The sequence below is a fragment of the Marasmius oreades genome, chromosome 8 (genome assembly GCF_018924745.1).
Source record: "Marasmius oreades isolate 03SP1 chromosome 8, whole genome shotgun sequence".
Classification (NCBI taxonomy): domain Eukaryota; kingdom Fungi; phylum Basidiomycota; class Agaricomycetes; order Agaricales; family Marasmiaceae; genus Marasmius; species Marasmius oreades.
In genome coordinates this window covers 1,295,140-1,319,027 of record NC_057330.1, presented here as the reverse complement: position 1 = coordinate 1,319,027, position 23,888 = coordinate 1,295,140, and the positions used below count along the sequence as shown (strand labels likewise).

The 23,888-nt window shown below is 47.3% G+C and overlaps 14 protein-coding genes across 18 annotated transcripts; 7 read left to right on the top strand and 7 right to left on the bottom strand.

Annotated features, from left to right (window-relative positions):
• Positions 1–704: 704 nt before the first annotated feature.
• E1B28_012343 (uncharacterized protein) lies at positions 705–4,765 on the bottom strand. 3 transcript variants are annotated; one of them, XM_043157441.1, is made up of 10 exons: positions 4,042–4,765; positions 2,882–3,975; positions 2,688–2,823; positions 2,585–2,632; positions 2,487–2,525; positions 2,375–2,422; positions 2,203–2,234; positions 2,028–2,121; positions 1,452–1,953; positions 705–1,396 (listed from the first exon to the last, which is right to left on the bottom strand). In XM_043157441.1, the coding sequence occupies exons 1-9, from the start codon at positions 4,703–4,705 to the stop codon at positions 1,883–1,885; spliced, it is 2,226 nt and encodes a 741-aa protein (XP_043004808.1). In that variant the 5' UTR covers positions 4,706–4,765; the 3' UTR covers positions 705–1,396; positions 1,452–1,882. The 3 variants fall into 3 exon arrangements, with proteins under 3 accessions (XP_043004808.1, XP_043004807.1, XP_043004809.1); XM_043157440.1 differs by having other exon boundaries at positions 2,041–2,121; XM_043157442.1 differs by having other exon boundaries at positions 708–1,396; positions 1,452–2,121.
• A 97-nt stretch (positions 4,766–4,862) lies between these two features.
• Positions 4,863–6,455, top strand: E1B28_012342 (uncharacterized protein). The gene is made up of 4 exons (XM_043157439.1): positions 4,863–4,902; positions 4,953–5,209; positions 5,266–6,180; positions 6,230–6,455. Exons 1-4 carry the CDS (start codon positions 4,880–4,882, stop codon positions 6,352–6,354), a joined length of 1,320 nt encoding a protein of 439 aa, XP_043004806.1. The 5' UTR covers positions 4,863–4,879; the 3' UTR covers positions 6,355–6,455.
• Positions 6,456–6,482: 27 nt separating this feature from the next.
• On the bottom strand, positions 6,483–8,067 carry E1B28_012341 (uncharacterized protein; the record flags this gene model as incomplete). Its single annotated transcript, XM_043157438.1, has 7 exons — positions 7,746–8,067; positions 7,613–7,694; positions 7,393–7,554; positions 7,214–7,337; positions 7,114–7,159; positions 6,862–7,058; positions 6,483–6,808 (listed from the first exon to the last, which is right to left on the bottom strand). The coding sequence occupies exons 1-7, from the start codon at positions 7,940–7,942 to the stop codon at positions 6,483–6,485; spliced, it is 1,134 nt and encodes a 377-aa protein (XP_043004805.1). The 5' UTR covers positions 7,943–8,067.
• Positions 8,068–8,233: 166 nt separating this feature from the next.
• Positions 8,234–8,641, bottom strand: E1B28_012340 (uncharacterized protein; the record flags this gene model as incomplete). Its single annotated transcript, XM_043157437.1, has 1 exon — positions 8,234–8,641. The coding sequence occupies one exon, from the start codon at positions 8,639–8,641 to the stop codon at positions 8,234–8,236; it is 408 nt and encodes a 135-aa protein (XP_043004804.1).
• A 112-nt stretch (positions 8,642–8,753) lies between these two features.
• Positions 8,754–11,141, top strand: E1B28_012339 (uncharacterized protein). 2 transcript variants are annotated; one of them, XM_043157435.1, is made up of 7 exons: positions 8,754–8,813; positions 8,863–9,236; positions 9,286–10,151; positions 10,202–10,405; positions 10,460–10,511; positions 10,569–10,716; positions 10,768–11,141. In XM_043157435.1, the coding sequence occupies exons 1-7, from the start codon at positions 8,758–8,760 to the stop codon at positions 11,042–11,044; spliced, it is 1,977 nt and encodes a 658-aa protein (XP_043004802.1). In that variant the 5' UTR covers positions 8,754–8,757; the 3' UTR covers positions 11,045–11,141. The 2 variants fall into 2 exon arrangements, with proteins under 2 accessions (XP_043004802.1, XP_043004803.1); XM_043157436.1 differs by having other exon boundaries at positions 10,460–10,716.
• Positions 11,142–11,383: 242 nt separating this feature from the next.
• Positions 11,384–12,468, bottom strand: E1B28_012338 (uncharacterized protein). Of its 2 annotated transcripts, none has more exons than XM_043157434.1 (4): positions 12,199–12,468; positions 12,022–12,149; positions 11,697–11,965; positions 11,384–11,630 (listed from the first exon to the last, which is right to left on the bottom strand). In XM_043157434.1, exons 1-3 carry the CDS (start codon positions 12,245–12,247, stop codon positions 11,732–11,734), a joined length of 411 nt encoding a protein of 136 aa, XP_043004801.1. In that variant the 5' UTR covers positions 12,248–12,468; the 3' UTR covers positions 11,384–11,630; positions 11,697–11,731. The 2 variants fall into 2 exon arrangements, with proteins under 2 accessions (XP_043004801.1, XP_043004800.1); XM_043157433.1 differs by lacking the exon at positions 11,384–11,630 and having other exon boundaries at positions 11,638–11,965; positions 12,199–12,326; positions 12,376–12,468.
• A 32-nt stretch (positions 12,469–12,500) lies between these two features.
• Positions 12,501–13,353, top strand: E1B28_012337 (uncharacterized protein; the record flags this gene model as incomplete). The annotated part of the gene is made up of 4 exons (XM_043157432.1): positions 12,501–12,686; positions 12,737–12,886; positions 12,935–13,086; positions 13,143–13,353. 4 exons carry the CDS (start codon positions 12,501–12,503, stop codon positions 13,351–13,353), a joined length of 699 nt encoding a protein of 232 aa, XP_043004799.1.
• A 37-nt stretch (positions 13,354–13,390) lies between these two features.
• On the bottom strand, positions 13,391–14,047 carry E1B28_012336 (uncharacterized protein; the record flags this gene model as incomplete). Its single annotated transcript, XM_043157431.1, has 3 exons — positions 13,391–13,669; positions 13,722–13,907; positions 13,958–14,047. The coding sequence occupies 3 exons, from the start codon at positions 14,045–14,047 to the stop codon at positions 13,391–13,393; spliced, it is 555 nt and encodes a 184-aa protein (XP_043004798.1).
• A 97-nt stretch (positions 14,048–14,144) lies between these two features.
• Positions 14,145–15,721, top strand: PSMC3A (26S proteasome regulatory subunit 6A-A; the record flags this gene model as incomplete). Its single annotated transcript, XM_043157430.1, has 3 exons — positions 14,145–15,278; positions 15,333–15,630; positions 15,681–15,721. 3 exons carry the CDS (start codon positions 14,145–14,147, stop codon positions 15,719–15,721), a joined length of 1,473 nt encoding a protein of 490 aa, XP_043004797.1.
• Positions 15,722–16,092: 371 nt separating this feature from the next.
• Positions 16,093–16,729, top strand: E1B28_012334 (uncharacterized protein; the record flags this gene model as incomplete). Its single annotated transcript, XM_043157429.1, has 3 exons — positions 16,093–16,396; positions 16,459–16,601; positions 16,661–16,729. The coding sequence occupies 3 exons, from the start codon at positions 16,093–16,095 to the stop codon at positions 16,727–16,729; spliced, it is 516 nt and encodes a 171-aa protein (XP_043004796.1).
• Positions 16,730–17,040: 311 nt separating this feature from the next.
• On the bottom strand, positions 17,041–20,216 carry E1B28_012333 (uncharacterized protein; the record flags this gene model as incomplete). Its single annotated transcript, XM_043157428.1, has 19 exons — positions 17,041–17,113; positions 17,173–17,241; positions 17,296–17,412; positions 17,478–17,513; positions 17,565–17,587; positions 17,640–17,687; positions 17,742–17,762; positions 17,810–17,849; positions 17,904–17,959; positions 18,020–18,111; positions 18,167–18,232; positions 18,291–18,341; positions 18,398–18,884; positions 18,935–19,019; positions 19,069–19,214; positions 19,266–19,379; positions 19,432–19,890; positions 19,946–20,006; positions 20,059–20,216. The coding sequence occupies 19 exons, from the start codon at positions 20,214–20,216 to the stop codon at positions 17,041–17,043; spliced, it is 2,202 nt and encodes a 733-aa protein (XP_043004795.1).
• Positions 20,217–20,452: 236 nt separating this feature from the next.
• Positions 20,453–21,431, bottom strand: E1B28_012332 (uncharacterized protein; the record flags this gene model as incomplete). Its single annotated transcript, XM_043157427.1, has 5 exons — positions 20,453–20,917; positions 20,978–21,077; positions 21,136–21,233; positions 21,290–21,348; positions 21,404–21,431. The coding sequence occupies 5 exons, from the start codon at positions 21,429–21,431 to the stop codon at positions 20,453–20,455; spliced, it is 750 nt and encodes a 249-aa protein (XP_043004794.1).
• Positions 21,432–21,495: 64 nt separating this feature from the next.
• LIA1 (deoxyhypusine hydroxylase) lies at positions 21,496–22,780 on the top strand (the record flags this gene model as incomplete). Its single annotated transcript, XM_043157426.1, has 6 exons — positions 21,496–21,646; positions 21,694–21,827; positions 21,888–22,069; positions 22,128–22,358; positions 22,420–22,651; positions 22,709–22,780. 6 exons carry the CDS (start codon positions 21,496–21,498, stop codon positions 22,778–22,780), a joined length of 1,002 nt encoding a protein of 333 aa, XP_043004793.1.
• Positions 22,781–23,086: 306 nt separating this feature from the next.
• On the top strand, positions 23,087–23,435 carry E1B28_012330 (uncharacterized protein; the record flags this gene model as incomplete). Its single annotated transcript, XM_043157425.1, has 3 exons — positions 23,087–23,137; positions 23,186–23,281; positions 23,331–23,435. 3 exons carry the CDS (start codon positions 23,087–23,089, stop codon positions 23,433–23,435), a joined length of 252 nt encoding a protein of 83 aa, XP_043004792.1.
• Positions 23,436–23,888: the final 453 nt, after the last annotated feature.

Here is a 23,888-nt window from a genome sequence, read left to right as displayed (position 1 = left end):
TACGCACAGCTGGCCCAAGAGCTGGGACAGACATTGGAACAGTGGCGCCCTCGTGTACACGGCTGATGCTCCCAGTTAGGCCACTGGGATTCCTGATAAGTATACGCGTTCACTTCGCGTCAATCGGACATTTGTACGGCAACCTTGAGCGTAGGTGGCGCTGATCTCCCGTTCTGTGGGTAACGAGCATAACTTACTCTAACCATGCTTCTTGCAACCCTGTAGATCTCTCAGAGCGCCTTTATGACACGTCCGTTCCAATAAGTAGTTACACCAACATCACTTTGTAAGCCAAGCTGTACTGAATAACACACAAATCGGCTTTTGTCGGGCATTCAATGTCAAACTCCAGGCTGGTCGGCTGTGTGGTCATCCAATTATAACTGACTTTCTAAACATGACCATATACCGGTCAACCTCTTCGTCGCTCAGTGCGGCCGACGACGTCCACGGTTGTCGTCCTCGAAACCTATAAGGAGAATAATTCTGCCCAAAACGGAAATATAAATATCAATATAAATTCATTTCTCATTTGTTCCGTTCTCCCCGTCGTTTACTTCCCAAGGGACTTGGTATGTCAACCCTTTATCACAAGCGTGATCATGGTACCTAACATTGTGGGGAAGCTCCATATGTACTTTAAATTGACTACTGGGTCTAGTAAAATTAGATTCCTCCTCACAAGCTAACTGAGGATCGATCGATTTGAAAAAAACAACTCTGTTTAGTGATACAAAATACAATATGAAGATTCGACGTTGGGTTCTACGAGAACGAAATGCAAACTAAAAGATACACATGTCACGAAAACAATCAAGGAATTCTGAAATTATAAAAAATGCGTCGACAATCTCTAAAAAAAATCAGCGAAACCACAGCCCTCGAACGATGGGAGGTGTACACGCTCCTTCGCCCAACGTAACGAGAGTGGCGCCACTATGCGCTCTTTTCCAATTCTCCATCTTTTTTTATACGAGGGTATCGTCAAATCCAAGGTCGTTCTGTCTCCTGCTTCACAGCAACAGGGAACCTGAAACTAATGAGAAGCCAGATGGGGGCGTCGTCCTCTTCTTCTTGCTGAAATCACTTTTTGAATCGTCGCGTGTCCAAAGAAACTCAACTGTCACGAAGCAGACCGCCGGCCGTCGCGTCATCAGCGATACGTGATTGATACCAGCCATGGGAGCACGAGGGCGGCGTTATGACCTCCGGAGTGCCGAAATTTGAGACTGCAGCGTAGCCACAGCCGACGCAACACGCTCATCGAAAGTCATTGAAGGGTTTTTGACTCGAGCTTCTTCGAGAGTGCCGATAATCTTGGACGTTACCATACTGCCATGTCCCAATCTCCAACTTTCCGGTAAAAAGTTGGCCAAGTATTTGGCGGCATCTTGATCTGTCGACGCGGCACAAGTCAGATCATCACACCAGATAACAGCCATCCAACTCACCGCTAGGTTCTACTGAGAACCCCTGTGAACTCTTTTTTGAATCAACTGCCCCTGTGGCCATCCTACTTAGATGGTTATCTTCGCACCCCGCATCCCGGCAAACACCACCGCCAGGAATCTCGTACTGGCAAACACGTTTGGAGGGATCGAGGGACTGCATGAAGGCACCAAATTTAAGAGCTTTCAAGACGGGTAGAACTATAGTAATGTGAGAAGACTGAACGGAGGAAGAAGAGGCGGAAATATCTAAAGAGGTGGAAAGCGTGGATGTGGAATCAAAAGGTGTACTAGAAAAAGTAGAGCCGTTGGAAGAAGGGATCAGTGAACTTGCATCCGCTCTCGTTAATGTCCGGTCTTCAGTTAAATTTGAGGGAGAAGAGCGGAGGAGAGGGTAGTTATGGAAGATAGATTGATACGGGGGATACCAGTCTTCAAACTTTTCTTGTGACTGGCCCTGACTTTCGTCGTGCCTTGGGTGGTGTGGAGACGTTGTCGTTTTCATCTGGGACGAGAACAATTAGTGACGAGGATAGCGGAATACGGAAGAACTTCCGCAAGGAATAGAATAAAACGAACTCATGAGACGCACCTGTGCCGACGAAGACAATTTTGGTTCAACGTCGACCATTTCTGTTGTTTTCTCTCCAGCCTGCGGGTCTTGCACAATGTCCTAGAGAGGGGAAAGGGGAAAGCAAAAAAAAAAAGAACAAATTAGGAATAAATATGAATATCCGAACAAAAAGTATCTTGCCGCTTGACCACTCCCTGTTTGGGCAACCGGTGCTGAAATCGCCGGGGCGCCAAGATAAGTAACAAGTGGCCAGCCGAAGTAGAGAGGTAGGAAGCGAAAAAGTGAAAATGAAGGTGGGTAACGAAGTCGAATAGATAAGTATATTTTGGTTGAGCGCGTTGATAAGGCTAACCTTCAAAGGATGCCTGAGACGGCGTACTTGATGTATCGTTGGATTCATCTATTAGATGAGAGAAGAGGGAAGTGAGTAGATGATAAGCCCCCAATGAAAAATAATAGAGAACCCATAGGAGGTGGCGTTGAGGCTACAGAAGAGTCATCATCTGCTCGCAACGAGGTGTCTGATGAGTCGAGTACTAGTCCCGGGTAACTAATGACACACCATCCTGCTCGTTCGCAAATGCACCGATGGTCTCAATCGCCGTGCGTTCTGTGGAAGGTGAGAGCCGATCCTTCTCGAGTGCGCATCGAAGATAGTAACTGACCAGTATTCATGTGATCAGTGGTTCTATGCATCGTTAATGAGCTTTCGGGGGTCTCTTTTGCCAATAACGATTCATCCTCTCCTTGCTCGACAGACACGGAAATTTCAGGTGTAAGTGTACCATTAGGAGCCATCTTCTGCTCCACAATACAGCTTGTAGTTTTGTCAAAAATTCAAAAGATCATCAAACCGCACCTTGAACTTGAGACTCTTGACAACTCGGCTTTTTTCGCGCTGTGCAATCATCTGTCGCATCTCCTCAATCTGCCTCTCCTTTTCGGCAAGCGCTCCCGGAGACAATCGAGGTGTGGATGTACTTGACGGTCCCACTGGAGGCGTAGAATACCCCCCATTAACTTCGCTGACACTAGCTACTGGCACAGGCGACTCGTAGCCAGGCCCATTCCCTTGTGGACGAGCACCTGCACCGCCTTCTTCATCGTCGCTGAGATCAATAACACATCTCCGTGTTGTACTGATGCTGGCAAAGCTTCCCCCTGTCTTTCGCTTCAATGTAGTATGCGAATGACCATTTCGCAACCGGGGTTCGTTATCAAAATCCACAAAGTCAGCAGCCACAGGTCGTTTGGTACCACGTTTCTGACCGTTACTAGATACAGAAACATCCCCGCTGCTAGATGAACGACCGCTGATGTGCCCAAATGAAATAGAGTCCGCAGAAGTAGGGGGTTCGGTGGGTGTATGAACGTAATCTTGATGTGTGGATTGGTCTCCGGGTGTCGTGTAATCAACTTCCATGTTATCGTTATCTTCATGACCCAGCTGAGAGATATGGTTCCTGCGAGGTTCATCTCCTGACTCGATGGTTTTCAAGAAATCGTCAACTGTCTCTGTAGGAACAGCTAATTCTACATCCCCTTTGTGTAGTCCGTTGGAAGCAGAGTCCGTCATCGGCGCCTTCCCTTTACGCGATGCATAGACCGCCTTGCGAGCGAGAAGCTCCTGTCGACGCTGTTTCTCCATGTCGTGAAGCTTGTGAGCATCGGGTGACATGACTGACTTTGAGAAAGAGTCAACGTCAGAAGTCGAACGAAACCCTAAGTCAGAGCGCGAGGATGAATCCCGGGTCAACATCCTCACGGTGGAAGTGTTGTAAGGAATTAGCCCGTGTGTGTCGAAACCGTCCGGCAGACGCAAGTTCAGTTCACTGAATACATAAAAGACGATTTCCCGACTGAGGCCGCAATCAATGAGATAACCAGGCGGAACACCCCAGCCAAGGAGATCAAGAATTATGTCTTTGGCGGTATCGTATTGATGTTGATTCACTGGAGTAATTAGCGCAAAAAAAAAGTAAATAGGAAGTATCCACAGGGACTTTAAGGATGGCGCACTTTTCAGACCAGGCCGAACGTTGTTCTCATCGACAAAGGCACTAGTATCCACATCCATATCATCTGCTGCATGAGATGACTCGGAAAGTCCACGTTGTTGAGGGTGTTCAGGAATAGATGCCGATATTTGGGGATCAGATATCCTATCGAGCAAGTTGGAAGGTGGTGGAGACTCCGTCTTGAAGATAGTCGTCGATGCTGATAGTGGAGGAAGCCTGTCCCGGGGTGATTGAGCATCGCCAGATATGCTGGGTTGAGCATCGATTGTTACGGGCGGCGGGAGCTCGACGGGTTTTTGAACAGCTGAAGTTTCTTCCGAATCACTTATTTCGCCTTCCTCGCGGGCTTGCAGATCTTCTGGCGGATCTGATTTGTTTGCTGAACGGACCTCAGAATAATCGTGGTCATCATCCTGACCGTAGTCAAGCTGGACCGAATTGTCAATCGTGACTGGGCGAGGCAGATTAGAAAAAGGTTGTGTCGAACTTGCAGCTTTCCGTCTCTTCGACTTTAATGTTGACAGAGCTACAGCACGCAGAGACAAGGCTGGATCAGAAGTAGACTGAGAAGTTGGCTCGGGTGCAGACGATTCGCCGCCAGAGCGTTCAAGTTGTATGCTGGGAAGAACAGAGGAAGAGCTTTCCGACATTTGTTGCTCTTGCATGAGTAATGGTGAGCTGAGAATGAGAAGACAGGCAAAGCGACCGAAAAACGGGTGGCCAGGGCTGACGTGACGGGAGATGTCCCACGACGTGTAAACAAACGCACGGACCAATCAGCGATGATCTGAGTTGAGAGCTCTTGAAGGGCGTAAGCCACGTTCTTTGCTCAACTCGAAATGGGACCTTCTCTTTTTCAACAGTAAGAGCCTTTGGAATATCAGCTGACAGTAGTGGACTCATGAACTTTAGATTCGTCCACAACTCTCTAATTCTCTTCCGCACCATCATCCCAGAACCTCAGAACCGTCACCCGTGGACATTAAGCCATCTGCCATATATCGCACTTTCTTACATTCCTTTTCTTTTTCTGGCATACCTGGCACGTCGCCCCGACACCTATATTCTTCGGGTTCTACTCTTCCCGATCGTATCTTCTTTAATCCTTGCGGTATCATTTCGTCATTGCTGGACCATCCCATCGTTGAATGTTTACAACTGGGGTCAATGTGCGTATCCTTTGTGTGAAAAGAGCCTTGTTTATCAAACTTCCCTGTTTTAATAGGTTTATTTGCAGAAGTGACCTTGGCAAAGGCAATAGAATATGCTTTCACTCCCGAAGGAATGTTGAAAGTCGGTGAAAACGGATTGGGAGAAGACGTGAAACGTCTCAATGGCAACGCCTCCTTGAATGGAGAACAGAATGGTCATGCCGAACCTCAGAATCTTGAACACAAATCCTACTTCCCTCGATGGTTCTCCGATGCAACAGAACTCATGCTCACCCTTCGTGGTCTCAGGTTCAAATTTGGGAACGGCCTTCATATACCAAAGCATACCCGACCTCTGGAAAGAGGCCCATTCTTAAAAGCCACTCTATCTTCTTTAATCAAGAACTTCCTACTTTTGGATTTCATAGAATCCATCATCAAGCTTTTCCCCGGCGTAGGAGACACATCCGGAGGATCCATGTTTTATCCCGCTCTTCCCCACCCACAACGCTTCATCGTCGCTACATTCATCCACATGCTCACAGGTTCCGCAATCCTCTCAGGGTTCGGCATGGTCTACGACCTGATCACCTTTCTCGCCGTCGCTGTTTTCAACGACCCTCCAACCTCCTGGCCCCCAGTCACAGAAAACCCTTGGTCCGTCGAATCATTACACGAATGTTGGGCGAAACGTTGGCATCAACTTTTACGTCAAACTTTTCTGGTATATGGCGGCTATCCAGGTCAATGGATCGGAGGCAATTTTGGTGGGGTTTTAGGGACATTTATCGCTTCTGGTCTCTTCCACGAATCCGCTATTTACGCCCTGGGCAACGGGTTCGACTATGCCCCTCCTCTTTTTTTTACTATGCAAGCATTTTTGTTGGTACTGGAACGACTTTGGCGAAGATTTACGGGAAGAAGAGTGGGTGGATGGTATGGCCGATTATGGGTTTACTTTGTGATGTTCGTCCTAGCCCAGCCGATGAGTAAGAATGACTTTGACTTTTCCTTGACAACCTATTCACCGTTTTGTAGCTGACTCTTGGCACCGACGTGGACTTGGAGGTGGGATGGTAATACCGCCCTTCATCAGCCCGGCCAAGACATTATTACCTCGCATCATCCTATTTCTCAACGCAACTGTACGAGTAGGAGCGTAAACCTTGAGTTTGTATCAACAACCCCATCCATCTAATGCAGATATAGTTCTTACCATCTTTGGCTCTACTTAGCTATAATATAGTACATACTAGACGCCTGTATTTATAAACCCAGTAGATTCACAAACTCATGACCGTCCCTGAAAACCCGGAGATTCAAACAAGAACCTGACAGTTCCTTCATTCCGACCTAACGCGTTCTCCGTCTCAGTATCCTGATACGAGCGTCTAGGAAGAGGTGAATGGTCCTTCTGCCTCATTGCAATCTTCAATCGAATCAGCTGGTCACTCTTGAATGGGACAGGTGGTGGCATGGGCTGGAGGAATCCAGAAGATGAATATCGATCCCGAGGAGAAGGATGCGGAGAAGGTGAGGATGGCGTTCGTGGTGAAGTGTTTGCTGAAGGGGTTTGTGCACCTTGGGTAAGAAGGTCGACTATGGTATGGGCGATGGCTACGCAAACGAATGAGAATGAGAACTCGAAACTCGTCTCATGGCTGACACACCTTCCAGATCCTCGACATGAGATTGAAATTTCGCTTCCCATGGACCATGCTGCCCCAGAATCCCTGCGATTCTGAGGCCAATACGCGCTTCTGGACCTGCTGTGTCGTGTTCGAATGAGGATAGTAGAGAAGCGACATATATACTGCCTAAAGCGACTGTATGAGGCGGATATTGTATTGGTATCAAGGTTCTATGACTGCAAAAGGCCCAAAAAGCTTAGTTAAGAAGTGTAGATAAGAAGAGGAACCAACCTATCAATCGCTAGCCGCCATGCCAATTTTGTGACTTTCTTATCAGCTAGAGGTGAGGGCAATGAATTCGAAGGCCGTGAGCAGAATTATAATAGCGTACCACCAAGTTCGCGTCCAATTTTGATCACATATGGAAACGGCATTCGAGAAGTAAAATTAAAGCAGATAGTTTCCAATATCAGCCGTTCGATGGCCAGCAGCCTCTGACGGTCGTGCTCCACTATCTGTAGATCGGGTTGTAAAAATCGAGTTTGGTATATTGAAATGAAGAGCACAAACTGCTGGGTCCATTGTATCAAGGTCAACATCTCCTGCAGGGTGTTTCGACTTTGCAGCCAAGTCAGGATAGCGCACACCATATGATACTGCCAAAAGTTCACGAGGCTTCTTCAACGTATCGTGCATCTTTGAAGAGACATACAGGGCAGCCAATGCGACATCCTAGAAATCGAAATTATCAAACACGTTTTGGGGAGTAAGGGAGAGTAAAGAAGCTCACGAAGTAGTTGAAATCTTTCCTGGGAAAAAATAAGTGAAAACGATGATAAAGGCTTTGGGCCGTAGCTGTAGTCTTCCGTGGACTAGTAGAGTGTTAGGTCCAGCAGTTGAAGGAACAGGAAAACTTGACTGACAATCCTATGCGCGACCCAACTGCCTCCAGGAACGCACAAGCGCTCTGGCGAATCTTTTCCTCCTGCGTGGCATTCATTTTTCCGCGCTGCTTTTCAGAGAGTAACTCTATTTCTTTTGGTGTAAAATAGGGTCGGTGATGCATGGAGGACGCGGCAGGTAAATGTGATGGAGATTGTGTTCGAGAATATGGATCCATTTCGGAGAGTAATGACCAAATGCGGGTTACAGAAGGCAAGCTATAGCTATTTCCTTTTCAGAAAAAGCCTGGGTTCGCTGTAAAGCTAAGGAAGATGTTGACGGTCGAAGTCGAGATGGAACGCCTGAACGCGCTCAGCCCTTATTAGTTACGTAATGTAGCCCCTATCGAGTGGCTCACACTGCAAATGTATTTCGATGGGACAATGGGATATATAGATCTTCTGTAAACTAAGTCGGTTCAAGCGTGGAATTGTAGGTCACAGAGGAAGGGCTTGGATAGCCACTTGTCTCAAACCAGGCCATCTTGACTCTGGCCATGAGGATTTCCCATGGACGGTTGTTGTGCGAAAAACCACACGGTAGTAGAAACTTGGGGCAGAGTAGTCCGAAAGGGCTGGTATTCGAAACAAAATGAAGATTCTGGCACGATTTCGTTACCATTTGTCGGTGTGATCTTAGAGGGCGCCTGACCGAGGTGGAGAGGAATGGCAGCATTGGCAAGGCAGCGGTGAGTAGCTAAGAGAGATGGGGTAGTCGTGTGCTTATAGCTTTGCTTCAAGAGATAAAGAGCCTCGTGTCCGTTGTATCGTGCAGCATCAAAGAAGGCGTTTCCTTTGCCTGGGATTGCAGTCCGATAAATAAATGGGTCGTTCTTCTCCACATCCACGCTAGGGTCCATTAATGGCGTGCTGGCCATGACGAAGAACACTTAGAGATTATAGTCAACACCTTTCACGTCGCTGGGAGATTTGGTTGCAGTCGAGGTGACGGTCAGAGCCAGGGAAGGCACGCGTCACGTCAATTGACAATAATATGGCCGTGTCTCAAACATTCACGGTACGCAATTTTGTGAAGGCACTCGACCAACAGTGAGTCCCAGTTTTCTCCCGTTCTCCCTAATTATTAATTATTTACAAGCGCCAAAAAGCCTCTCCTTCAAGTTGCACAGACTGTTTCGGAAAAGTCGGATTCCGATTCGACGAAGCAAAAACTGCAATCAGTTCTCGCGTCCTTAGAGAAACTCTATATTCCCGGTTCCAACCAACATACACGAGATGCAATACAGCTTCTCTTGAGTCTTCAAAATCAAAGATTGGTTGAAGGACTTCCCCCATCGAAGGACTCCGAGCAAGCCGCTTTAGAACAAGCTGTTCTCAACAAGGTCGCAATTGTCGTTTATTCCCAAGCCTTAGATATACTCCTTTCCCAATGTCTCGAGGCCGAAAGCGAAATGGAATGGTGGAATGATGTTGAAAGGTCCCCATCGAATGTTGTTCATTACCTTTTGCAAAGTGAGCTGCATATACAGTGATGGACTTATGGACTGAAACTCTATTACAGCCCTTCCTTCTCGTTTGGTAAACTTGACACGCACTTTCCGCGACGGTCTCAGGCAGCATAACATTCCAATGAACATTGACCAACTAAGGCCATCATCCTTGCGTCTTTTATTTCCTTCCCGAGCTCTACGACCTTCAATTCTCGTAACCTCGCTCTTCCCCCACCTCCATCACTCCTCTCAATCTCTGTCATCCATCCCATCCCTTTCTCTATTCTTCGACTCTCAGCAAACGCCGTCCGGTAATCACGGTTGGAGCATAACTCGCATCATCTCACATCTCGCCGGATCCATACGTTCTCTAATCGAACTACCTTATCGACTGACGAAGGAAGAATGCCGTTTTAAGAGACGCCAACTGGAGGCGATTCGAAACGACCGAGCCTCCGCCCTTGGTCAACTTGCCCAAGAACGCCTTCGTTTGAGGGATACCTTGGACCATCCCCAGTTCGACCTAGAATCTTTGAAGCCTACAGTGGAAGTCATCGACGGAATCATGCGCGAGGTTACATCCTCCGTAGCGATGGATTCCACTCTTCCAATGTTACAGGCTTTCTGTTCTACGACCTTCACTGAGTTCAAAGACCTCCATGTCGCACATCTGCGATCCGAACAACTGTTGAAGCCTTCGCGCTTAACCCGTCTATGGCCTCGACTCATTCTGGGTCCTCCGATATTTTTATATACCGTTGGCCGATTGTATCACTCCCGAGGAAGCCTTTTGCAACTTGCCCGAGAGTCAAAGGAAGTGCTTCAAGGATTTTTGGTGGATTGGCTTATTGAACCATTGAAGGGCGTCTTTGACACCGTACGTTCCAAGGACAAAAGCGTCATTGTTAGCAAAGAAGGAGTCGAAGCCGATTTTGAAGTTCGTGCTTCTGTTATTTTTTGTTTCGCGGTCCTGATATTTATTTCCAGTCCTTGGAGCGCATGGCAATATCCCTCGCAAAAGACCACCTCAATTACAACTCCGATCAGCTACGCGGGCTCTCAGAGCAGGTTAGAGCAGGCGATTTGACCCCAGTGATGAAGTTGTACGAAGAGGACATCCGAAGCCCGGTCAAGTCAGCTCTTGGAGGAACTCTTCTGAGGACACTGTTCATTCAGGTTCAGAAAGCAAAGGTACGCAGAGTCGTTGGTATTTTGCAGTTGCTTGTCGCTGAGTGTTCGTGCTAGGTGGACATAGATCAAGCTCTTACAGGCATTGACAGGTTATTGAAATCTCAAGGTTCGATGCCGTTTGTCGTCGTTTGACGGTCATGTACACCCTGACTGTTCATCTTAGAACTAACTTTTGCTTTCGTTGGAGTCGCGCCGGCGTTCTCTATTCTATATCTCACCGTGGGGTATATTCGACGGCTACTCGTGGGTGGTCGTGGCAAACAGCGATACGGAGGGAAACATCAACGAGCGCGTGTGCTCTTTGCGATGAGGTTGGTTGAATCAGTTAGAAAAATAAATGTCTGACCATCATTCTTATATAGACGAATTGAACGCCTCCTGATACACGACCAAACTACTCAAGTGTCCTCGCAAACTGCCGGTCTACTCATGCTTTCTGTTGCGCAATTACAAACATACGCGGAAAAGTATCTTCCTAATAATTCTAGATTGAAAGAGGGATTCCTAGAAGATGTGGAAGATTTGGAGGATCCTGAGTTGGGTGGGAGAGAGAGACGGTTGGTGGTGGAGAGGATGTGGAGGAGCTGGGGTAAGATACTGGGATTGGGAGAGATCGCTGGGGAGGGCGTTATGACCTAGTTTGGCTTTTCGTACGAGCAGAGGTTTACTACTAGAGCGGTGCTGCGTAGCAGTCATTTTACCTGGACACATTGACCACCACGGCACGACCAGACTCGTTTTCGTGATGTTTCTTTCAACACCTGGAAAAAAAAAGTTGCCACTGCTCCAAGATAACACATACAAGTAAAGTTTGTCGTAGGTTGTGGATCCTGAGCTGACAAGTCAGATTTGAAACGACGGAGAAATTTTATAACCGTGTTCCACGGTTTGAGATATACATACTTTACACACGCTAGTGGATTGCAGATGCCACCCAGATGAAAGCAAGTAAATGAGGAGCTGAAATCAAGCAAGAAAGTGCTGTTTCATGTTGTATTTCTAGAACGGAGATATGTTACAATGCTTTCGAAGATGTCTATGACAAACGTGATCTTGATGTGTGCGTGAACCAGGTAGACCAGCGGCTATGATAGCGTTGCTGCCCGCACATAGGGATGTCACGTATACCTCCTGACGCAATGGTAAGTTGTGAGGCATGTATGGATAGATGCCCTGTTCCCAAGACCAGGTTATCAAGGAATAGCTACCAGAAACTATTGAGGCACTTTCGTGCGGAACGCCGAGTCAGCGGAGACGCCGAGAACAAGAAGTGAACCTGTGGAAATCTTACTCGATACTGCGTTGTGCAGAAAAGAATCCTTTCCATCATTCATCATTCCACTCTACTCGTCCTTGGGACCACCGGTCATCCCACATAGCACGTTTGTGGTAAATTTTTCTCATCTCCTTGAACTCCTTGATGAATTCGTCTGCATCCTTCGTGGATCCATCTGCGTTAGGCTTTTGCTGATTGAAAGCAGAGACAAGAGCCTCGGATGCATCGTCCTGCGCCGTGATGCTGTGCCGGAGCCTCATTAAGAGAAACTGTGGAGTATATCGCTGTGATATCGGTTTAAGCGTGGTATTTCTTTCAAGATCAAAGAATGGTCATTGACCTGGTAAACGTCGCGCTGCTCTTTTTCGACCTCCTTCCAACGAGCTTCGAAAGCTTTGGCTTGATCAAAAGCGGTCTGTGTTTCTGACCGCAAAGCGTATAACCCGTCCTGCAATGCAAGATTATGCTCTACGATAAGACTTAGTTCAATGACTGTCGAGAAAGGACGTTAACCCACTTGCGATGGAGTCGTTTGCACGACCCAACTCCGCTTGAGCGTCGTACATCGCCTTAACGCGAGGTAAGGAATGAAATACAGCCTCGAAGTATGTATGATCGGATAGCAGGTCCTCCAAATCTTCTCGCCTAGTGAACGGTTTGTTATCTTCGACCTCCTCGAGAAGAAGAGACACACGATAAATAAGCAAGCTCTGGGAAATCCCTTGTGAATGGCGTCGAGATATCGGGAGACTGGGCCATGATGGTCACGGTGTAAGGTAAGTTATAGAACTCTTCCGCGGCAAGGTCTTCCACACTACCATGTCCATTGTCTTGCCCGGTGAAAAGATACCTGCTCAACATGTCAATCTTAAGCTAGGACCAGGCTTGTCGCAAACGAGCGACGCCTCCACAGCAAATTCTCCATCCATAGTGTCGACTCGCGCAGGCACTGTCAATCATTCCTCGAATAAAAGTAGATGGTGGATAGAAAGTAACTCGAGAAGAGTGCGTGCCCTCTGTCTCCCTTGAACGGTCACCCGTCGATGAAGAAGTAGTATATTCCAGCGACACAAGAGCCGGTTATTGGCGTAATAACTCAGCGACAAGGAGAAGGATACCGAGTCGATATTGCGTCTGCTCATAACGCGAATTTGGACGGCCTTGCTTTTGAAGGCGCGACCAAAAGAAATAAACCGAACCTCAAAGTTTGTTCTACTCCATGTTCCATTACTTCGCAAACTAATATCTATCAGGTCGGAAACCTTGTTTACGCCAGGGTATCCCTTGCTCACAAGGACATGGATCCAGAATTAGAATGCTTCGATGCACAAACACACAAAGCCGAGGGATTTGGAGAATTAAAAAACGGCTTCCTTGTCAAATGTAGCATGAGGATGTGTCGACAGTACGTCCTCTTTAGTCGCTCTGCAACTATGCATAAACTTGTGACCATCGTCATAGACTGCTTGACCCAAATCACTTCCTCCTTCCTCTTCTTGGCGGGCTCTTCCCCTTAGAGGTTGCTATAGGTCTCAACGGACGAGTCTGGATAAATTCAAAGGAGCCAAAGCAAATAATCGCGATTGCAAGAGCATTGGAGGCGACCGATCCCGATGGTGGTGGGCTAAATGAACTCGGTGTGAAAGCATTTCTCGACAAAATTGACCACTAAGTACGCACCGAATGACTCGACCCATGGACCACATTACTTATTCATCTTCAGCCATCTTCTGTCGTTTGGTCGCCCTTCGTGAAGAAGTTGAGATTGATGCCGCGCTTTCATCATCGCTACCAGTTTCGACGCTCTTACGCGCACTAGCTCTTCGCTTTCGTTGATATTCCTTATCTCGAACCAGTTTATTTTGTTGAGCAGTAGTCAGCTCCTGAGTCTTCGTTGCGGGTGGCACGATGACAGTCGTTACTCCTGGCGTTGGCTGCTTCGAAAATTCTTCATTGGTACCCTCTTCCTCTGCCATCAATTCCAACGACTGAAGGAATTTAGTAAGAGGAGCGGATGATCATGTGTGGAGGATATGGTACCTTCTGGAACGTAGAACTACTTGTTGAGAATAGACGGTCGTGTTCTGCTACATCGTATCTTCTTCTCGCTGTCGTTTGATTCTTGAGATAGTTATCGAATCCCTGTAGCACGTTCCCGCCTGAATGAGCAGAAGTTTCGGTCAGGTATGTTCCTTCGAGGTTGTATATCTGAGCTTCTAGCTGTGCCTACAGCAGCAAAAGTCAGTAGTGGGCGGTAATGAAGTAACGGGACTCGCAAGTTTCTTATCCAAAGCCCTTTTCTTTGGTATTGCAGCCAGCAACTCTTTCTTTACAGCAATATAACGTGCCTTATCGTCGTCGGCCATAGAGCTGGAATGTTTGGCCTTGATTGGCAAGGCCCTTCGCGAGGACGCGTCAGTCTCACGTCCGCGTACCTCCCTTAAAGTTACACTCACTTCCACCATGTCTTCTTCCGTGCCCCCTCCCAATCAGCCCCCGTCGAACCCAGAGAAACAGCCCGATAACCCCTCGTCTAAAGAAGCAAGCCAGCAAGATGCTGCAATGGACACAGCGCCCGACCAAACAGAAGAAACTTGGGGCGACATTCCGGAAGATATCATGTCTCTCAACACCGATGACATCCTAACAAGAATACGGCTCATTGACAACGATATTAAGGTTTATTGTGCACGCTTAAACACTCCCTATTTACTCAACTCCGTGCAGGTGATGCGCTCAGAAACATTGCGATTACAACACGAACAGAACGTTATGAAGGAGAAAATAAGGGATAACGGAGAGAAGATCAAACAGAATAAAGTCTTACCCTATCTCGTTGGAAACGTTGTAGAGGTGCATATGATTTCCCACCTTTGTCTGGGTATCTCACTCAAGCGACTACAGATTCTTGACGTTGACCCCGAGGTAGAGGAAGACGGTGCTATAAAGGATTTAGACTCAATGCGCAAAGGGAAATGTGCCGTCATCAAGACCTCCACTAGACAGACGGTCTTCCTCCCACTAATCGGACTTGTTGCTGCTGAGAAACTCAAGCCCGGCGACCTTGTCGGAGTGAATAAAGATTCCTACCTTATTCTTGATACACTACCCGCCGAATTCGACTCCCGAGTAAAAGCGATGGAGGTAGATGAGCGGCCAACGGAAACATATACGGATATTGGAGGCTTAGAGAAGCAGATCGAGGAACTCGTTGAAGCTATCGTGCTCCCAATGGAACAGGCAGACAAGTTTAAGACCCTCGGGATCCAACCTCCGAAAGGATGTTTGATGTATGGACCTCCAGGTACTGGGAAAACCCTTCTAGCGCGTGCATGTGCAGCACAAACGAAAGCTTGCTACTTGAAGCTCGCTGGCCCGTCGCTGGTTCAAATGTTCATCGGTGACGGCGCAAAGCTCGTCCGTGATGCGTTTGCACTTGCAAAGGAGAAGGCTCCAGCTATCATCTTCATAGATGAGCTCGATGCTATCGGTACAAAGCGTTTTGACTCAGACAAGAGTGGAGATCGTGAAGTGCAGAGAACTATGCTCGAACTGCTAAACCAGCTCGATGGGTTTAGTAGCGATGAACGTATCAAGGTAATACATTCCATTCAACAATTTGACATGTACCTGACAGCTTCATTCTCGTAGGTCATAGCAGCTACCAACAGAATTGACATTTTAGATCCCGCTCTACTTCGTTCCGGCCGTTTAGATAGAAAAATCGAGTTTCCACTACCCAACGAAAAAGCCCGAGCACGTATCATCGAGATTCATTCTCGGAAGATGACATTGTCCGAAGATGTAAACTTCGAAGAGTTGGCGCGCAGTACGGATGAGTTCAACGCGGCACAGTTGAAAGCTGTGTGTGTTGAAGCCGGAATGATTGCGTTGAGAGAGGGCGCCAGCAAGCTTGGACATGAACATTTCTTATCAGGGATAGCAGAGGGTGGGTGATCCATTCGCTGTCCGCGTTCCAATGAGCTGACTTTCCAATAGTGCAAAGTAAGAAGAAGAATGACCTTATGTACTTTGCATAGTTCTGTGTCGTTTTTGTGCTGTCGCTCTTCCTATTACTACACGATTCTCCATATCTTTCCGTATTGGGCGAGATCCCCGGTGGAGGAAGAAATCCTCATATAGTAGGTCAAACTTGTGCTCCGGAGATTTGTTATCGAATCTCTTGTTGATTCCGTGCGCTTCTCCTGTGCAGTACTAGGAAACTATATTGTTTAGCTCCAGACAGATTTTCATGTGTCGGGCGTGCCTGCCCGCCCACATGAATAAAGGACGAACCTGTGCTGGCGGTTTCCGTGTGGGTGATTGGCCGTGGGAAATCCCGAGTTTCAAGATATAAGCCACTCCCTTCAGCTCCAGTTGACCCTACGCCTCCCCTCCAGTCGCCTGTATCATGTACTTCATCAAAGCAGCGACTCTCTTCTTCCTCCCCTTGCTCTCCGTCGTCGTTGCAGCCCCTTCGACAAGACGGGCACCTCCGAGCCCAGGTTCAGGTGTTATCGTCAAACCTGCCGGTAGTACCGTCATTGCTCCCGGACAGAGTTTCGATTTCTTGTACGACACCAGGGCGGACTACGGCGTTTCAAGCTACAACTTCAATGTCTACCTCTTCACATCCCGGCCCTCAGGATTCGTTGTAGACGAGGACTATGCCACTGGACACTACTATGGGAGATGGGCGCTTCCCAACTACCCTGGTATGTATATTTTACACATGTCGTTCACGCCCTTTCATCGTGGTTGATCGAACTCGGAATAGGTAACCCGTCCCCCAGCAATCTTCCTCCGGCCCAGTTGGTGATGCCTGACTTTTCGAAAAATCCTGGAGGATTTGGTGCTGGTGCGTCCGCTTCTAACCAAACCGTCTACCTCGCCGTACTTGAAGAGTATGCTACGGGTACCGTGAGTAACAGCGTTTTGATCTTTGGACGGATTGGAGGCTGACAAGAATTTATCAATAGGGATCTGTTGGACTGCGGATGAGCCTTGCTCTTACCGAACTCATCTACAACGGCACTTCCTCCAATTAAGGGACTTTCTTTCTTTTGAACGATGAACCTTTGGATACATTTACCGTTCGGACCAACAGACTACCTGTTTCGTATCTCGGACCTGCCTCGGACAAACGGATACTGCATCGACAGTTCCTTTATTCCAAACTTCGCCAATAGACCCTCCTTTTACTTTAATTCACCATAGTGGACTTACAGTATTTCTTGCTTGCCGTAGGACACTTACGATTCTCGATTTTATCAGAGTCGTTAGATATAGATCATTTGTGTTATATCTTTGAGGGGATCAATTCTACCAACTGGTATCGACCCACGAAGCTCGTGGTCATTCACTTGGACTCGGATTCGGCCTTGCCCACGAACAGATCAAACCATCTGAACACCTCATGGTGCCATTTGAGGCTATGCCATTGTGAATATGATTAAATCGAAACATTCATATCAAAATGCATGCCACATACCTGTTGCCATGATCAAGAACCCAGTGGTTTTCATCTGGGAAGACAACAAGACGACTCGGAATGCCCAATCTGTTTCATCAACTCAGGTACCCTGATCGTCCAGATCTGAGGGATGATACTTACTGTTGTAAAGCGTGGAAAGCACCTATGCTCTCAGTCTCAGGGAGACGATAATCCTTGCTTCCATGAATCAAAAGTTGAGGGGTCGACCAGTTCTTGACGTAGTTTGAAGGGCTATATCTAAATGATTTGAATGGACGTTAACACATGCTAAGCAGAGGAAATATAAATATGCCTATACTCACATTTTTGACAGCTCTTCACTTCCCTTGTCCCATGGTCTAGATCAGATGGTCAACAACATATGAACCAAAGCCAAAATCAATTTTTACCTTCCGTTCCAGTCGTGAATGAACTAAGAAACGGAAAGGATCAGTTGACTGGCGACCAAACATACGACAACTCACGAAGAAAAGTTCATCAGTGGAGTAACCGTTGTAATTCGAATCAAAGACCTGGTATCAACAATCAGGATCCAAAAGAACCGGAAAAACTTGTAAAATCCCTACGCCATCATGGCACACGAGAGCCTGAGAAGATAATAAGACTCTCGTTCAGAGGTTTGTAAATAACGAACCTTGAAACCAAAACCAAATTCAGGGTGCCCTTGAATCCAGCTTGTATGACAGTCGTGAGTTTCTGTGCAAGACAGAGGACAAAAGTGTTTATACTTTATAGCATATCCACCCCAGCTCGCACCGGCTGCAACCGCTCTATCGGCGTCAATCTTTCGGCGTTTATAAGAATAATTGAAACGAATAACAGAAGCGGGAAAACGCAGCCTTACCTCCGGGTACTTTTCCAAAATATACTTCCATCCAGCAATTAGATCAACGAATGGTTTACCACCCCAGTCGCCCGCAATAGCGTCGGTGAAATCTATGAAAGCGGCAATTCTCGAACTCCACTTAGATGACGCATACGAATATCTTACCTTGACCAAAGGTCGTGCTGCCTGTTGGGTTGATGAAGACCGTGAAGTAGCCTTGCTGAGCAAAAACTGTATTTTCATGAGTCTCCAAACCAGTTAACGAATCTTATAAGTAGATCGAGCTTACCGTTAGGATTCCAACGAGTGGACCACTGATCCTCCCAGGCGCTTTGGGGGCCTGAAAGAGGCGAAGGTGAGTATGGGATGAGACAAGTGTGCGTGAAACCTACTGACCTCCGTGAATAAGCAATACCACGGGCCATTTCTTGTTTTCACCTTCCTTCCATCCTTTGGGCTTGATAAACCAGCCCTGAACGTCACGATCACCTGCGCCTTTGAACCAGAAATCCTCTCCTTTGCCCAAATTTTTGTTCTTGAGCGCTTCGGCTGTGAACCGGGTAAGCTGTTGTATCTCTCCCTTGAACTTGACAGGTGAATCGTTCTGCTCAATTTCTGCCAATAATCCTCGAAGACCGCTAACATGGAAGACGTCGTTCGGGGAGATAAGAGACGACTTCGTAAACACCAGTCCTCCATCAGGGAGGGGTTGTAGCCCAGAAGCTGCACCATCCTCTGTTATCGCGACTGGGTTGACGTATTTGGGCGGGAGGTCTGGATCCGTGGTTGAATGTGAAGGGGTCGAGGGGATAGGAAGAACGAAAACCTTGACTCGTGCTCGGTCACCTGCGGTAAAGAAGATGAGATTTCCGTCCGTGGAGAACTATCGGCAAGATTAGAGATGATCACTTCAGAACCCATAAACGAACTTACTGCAAGCTCGCCTGGAGAGCGATCCCAGTTCTGAGTCAAAGTAAACCTAACGTTCTTCTCAAGATCGTAGATGACAATTGTTGCGCTAACTCAAATGAGATCAAGGTCACGACGTCCAGGCGATGGAACCTTACCGGTCGGACTCATAGCCATCATGGGCTAGTTCCAGCCAAGCCGCCTTCGTACCATCGTGGTTAAAAATTGGGCTGTGGGTAGCACCTTGTTTGCCCGAAGTAAGTTCCCGAGGTTTCTTCCCACCGGCGATATCCACGACGTATATCTGGATTAAATCATCAACACGATATGAAGGGCAACATGATCATGGAATCACATTTTGTTTTGTGTGCCAGGCATCTGATGTTTCTGGAGCTATGGTGGTGTAAATCAACAGCTCGCCAGAGACGTCGAAATCGTCAGTTCCACCGAATGGTTCCACGGGTGAGCTCTGAGGAAGGTAAAACCGGTTTCTTAGCGAAGAGCAAAACCTCAGAACATACATGGCCAGTTCCCTCTAGAAGATTCACGAAGTTGTGTTCAAAGTTCCAGTCTCCAACCGGGTCCTTCCACAATCCTACACTGAAAAGAGATGAAGATTTGGGTCCCACCCAAGTATCCCAGTGTCGAACATATGTATGATCATAAACCATGGCAGTAGTACCGCGTTCTTCGTAAGCCTTGTCATTGTCCTTAACGTTCTCGAGCTTTCCGTCGCTGTATACATAATCTGAGAAGACCAGTCGACGAGCTTGAGCTGAGTACCGGAAATTCGTCGCGCTGTTGGTGGGGAAGCTCCCGACTAGCTTTGGCGATTCTGCCGTCAACCCACCAGCTTCGTTGAGAGCAGGAGCGTGATAATTAACATTGATAGTGTATAATTCCAATGTCTTGTCCTCGCCTTCAATAACATGGGCAAGGGTAGATCGAGTAAGCCAGAAAGCTTCGCCGCTCTTCGCCAGCTGTAGTTAGATGGGTTTAGTAGGTTCATTCGAAGAAACGAATAACGCAACGCACCGGGAGTTCTAAAGGTTCCACTGTAGACTTCACGGGCGTGATGAATATAGTCTTATTGTTCCTTCGACTTTGATTAACTTGGACATATAACCTTGCGGGGCGAGGCAACATACTTTTTATCTTCGAAAGAGAACTTGTTGTGAGAAACTAGTACGAGGTCGCCTGCTGGATTGGCCACACCAGTGCCAGGTCGGCCTAGCTCTACGAGATCCTTCGGGGAAAATACGTCAGGCCCCTCTTTGAACTGGAATGTTGTTGAGTGGTTTGACATTGAGGAATGAGCTGTATCGATTCGAGAAGATATAGGAACTTGGGCCGACAGACCCAAAAGGGTGAGAGGAAACCTCATTGCGCAATCTGCCCCTCCGCTTATCGACTGGCCGAACTACTACATCGACTTCACACCGGTCAGTGCCCTTGGTCATCTTGTAATACCAAAAAAGACGCGTAGAAGATGACCAATATAGAATACTTTTCACAACTGTACAGTACATAACCAGAAAAAAATCACTCTTCCATCTCAGCGTCACCCTCAACTTTCTCAGCACCTCCTTTCGTTGGAAGCCGCGGGCCATCTAAAGTGGTAACCTCACCGGTGGCAGCATCCCATCTAGCAATCAACCCAACTCTAAAAACGACCATTTTTTCCCCGATCAACTTCAGTAGTTGTGCCTGTTCTGCTGTTAACGGCTTGCCCTTTTCACATAAGTTGTGTGGAATTTCCAGCGTTGGTACGCCTCTGTTCATTTTTGTGCTGAGACCTAGTTTACGCAGCTGTGGTTCTTCGTTGTGCGGGAACGGTTCCGGTGGGTCTGAATGGTGTTGCATTACAGGACCTGCAGGTAGAACGACCGTCCGGGACGCGACATTTCCTGCTCGCGCAAAATCTGGTGGATGGAAGTCAGCAAACCAATCTATCACTTCTTGCGGTTCCGTATCGGTAAAGAGTAATCCGACTTCGCCTTCTAGTTGCTGTCAATAGAGATAAGACAACTTGTGCAAGTATGAGAGTGAGAAGAAAAAATCGCGCACTTTGGCAAGTTTATGGATTCCCATCCTATGTTCCTCCTCCGGTGTAGTTCCTAATGCCTTCGCCATGAGAGCTGAGCGACTGAAAAATATACGGGCAGTGCTACAACAAAAATCTCCTTGAACATGGCATTCCCATGAATAAGGCATGAAGAGCGCACCCTTTCCACAACTTTCTAACGGTCTGTAGGTGTCCGTTGCGAAACGACCGCACTTCGAATAACCAACAGTACTTCCACTTGTCTGCATTCTCTTGAATCTGTGATATTCTTTTATAGGGCTGAGCGTTTTTTTTGGAGATGAAAAAGATCGTACCAAAGTGATTTGAGCCTCTTTATGACTTCGGGTCTTCTTATCGACCTTTGTCAAGGACACTATAATGAGTCTCAGTGAGAAATGAGGCTGATGCTGAACTGAACATCCTCTCACCGAGCTTTGAACGTTTTGACCTGGGCATGAGTGGAAGGGATGGATCTCACCCGATTTGGTAATCGCCAACTTTCTTCCATCGAGCGATCACCATGTCTGCCTCCGTCACCCCAGAACAACTGAAAGCACTCGAAGATTCTCTACTAAATACCACCGGAAATGTTCCTCTTCATATCCGTTTCAGAGCTTTATTTACTCTAAAAGCACTTAAGTCGGAGGAGGCAATAAAAATTATTTCTAGATGTATGTTCTGCGTCGCAACATTGACTTGTTCTGATTCCAATGACCAGGCTTTCAGGACCCCTCCGCACTGCTCAAACATGAACTGGCATATTGTTTGGGACAGATGAAAAAGACCTCTGCTCTTCCTGTCTTAGAAACAGTTTTAAAGGATGTGAATGAAGACCCGATGGTCAGGCATGAAGTGAGTAAAGAAATACCTTACCTTACCTATCACGTAGCGGTTTCATAATCAAAACTCCAGGCGGCTGAAGCAATGGGCGCGATATCATCTGCAGATTCTATACCGACTCTGAAGCAATTTCTATCCGATCCGGAAAGAGCAGTACGCGAAACCTGCGAGATCGCAATCGACCGAATCGAATGGGAACAGTCAGAGGAAGGTAAACGAGCTTTGGACACTCAGAAAGTCGAGAGACACATACCGTGAGTGGGAGTCAAATCTTTTCGTTTTTCGTGCTTTCAAAGTAGTTCTCAACTTAAGACTCTACACCTCTATTGACCCCGCACCTCCTACTTCAAAACTCCTGTTCGGAGCTCCCAAACCGGAAGATGTATCTCAAGAGAGCATAGACATCTTGAAGTCCCAACTCCTCGACAAAGAACGACCTCTTTTCGAACGTTACCGTGCAATGTTCACCCTTCGCAATATCGGTTCACCAGCTGCTGTCGATGCTCTCGCTTCTGGTTTTTCTGATGATAGTGCGTTATTCAAGTCTGTGCCCTATTTTTTTTTTTTGTTTTTCTAGAAGAGCTGACGTACGAAATGCGTTTAGACACGAAATCGCTTTTGTCTTTGGTCAACTCCTTTCGCCTCACTCTGTTCCCGCTCTCCTTAATGTCCTACGAGACGTCAACGAATCCGACATGGTACGGCATGAAGCTGCAGAAGCTCTGGGCGGAATTGGTACACCAGAAGTTTTTCCGCACATCACCGAGTGGATGAATAGGGAGGATGCTCCTCAAGTTGTACGAGAGAGCTGTCAAGTTGCTATCGATATGTGGGAGGTATGTTCGATGATCTGTCCGATATCGGGGTTATGTGACTAACGAGACACGGGATAGCACGAAAATTCTGGAGCTTTCCAGTATGCAAATGGGCTCGAAGCTACGCCTGCTCAAGTGGCTGTCGCATGAACTTTTGTTGCAGGTGAAAACATTCGAGATCAGGACCCAGGTAGGGTGATCCTTCATGATCTTCATAACATGCTTAATGTATACCAATGTAAACTACATGACAGGGCGAGTACAGTTCTAGATGGAACACAGATAGGTCCCCGTAGATCCCATTATGCCATAGAACTCGAACGGATTCGCGCCGAGCCAATACAGTGATCCTGGCCTAAATGACATACGAAACATGGGGTAGCTTGAGCCGTCGGGAATCCTCGCATCTGCGGCGTGTTTGGACTCTGTTTCAACTTACCATAACTTTTATCATTCATGGTCGTTAGATTGTCGCAATGGGCACACCGGAAAAACAAAACATTCCCTGTGAGGCTCAACTGCTTTACACGGAGATCTTAAGCTTACTATTGCAAGTTCCTCAATACAAACACTGGCAGGAGACCCCTAAGGCTGTATGACCGCAAGGACACGGAGAAAGGTGTCGTCCTCGGCATATTGTTCATCTGGATGGTCAGCTTAGGTGCTATTTTCATGTTGTCAAATCGCAGACAAATCCTAGGGCCCCTCAAGCGTATCCATGCTACGGCGGGTCTTGCACACTGCGACAACAATGATCATGATGCGCATGGTTATTAAGGCTCATGGAATACGCCCAGAAATTTGATATGAAACTAAATTTTGTTGTTTATTCTTTGCTCTCTTTCACCCCTCTTCATCTGACCTTACTCTTGCGAGCTAGCCGTCTGACGGGGATGCGATGGGAGAAGAGGTTTTGGTCCGACTACATTCAATGAACAGCCCGAGTTACCTACGACCAGTAGGTAAACCTCCAACATATGAGTACTTGAGTATCAACTCCGTATTTACACTACTAGTGAATATAAATAAAGAGTCGGCTCTGATCTAACCTGCAAAACTGTCCACAAACGACAGATCGTATGCAATATAGCTTCCTGGATCACTAGACTTCTGAGACTGGCAAGCCTGGAACGGGACACCTTCGTTTAGTACTCGCGTTCCGATTTTTATTAATCCCGTCGGAAGGTCACCTAGCCTATCCCTGTCTTCGTCGCCACTGAGTCGGATCCGGACTATCCTTCTCCTCCGGGGCCCACGT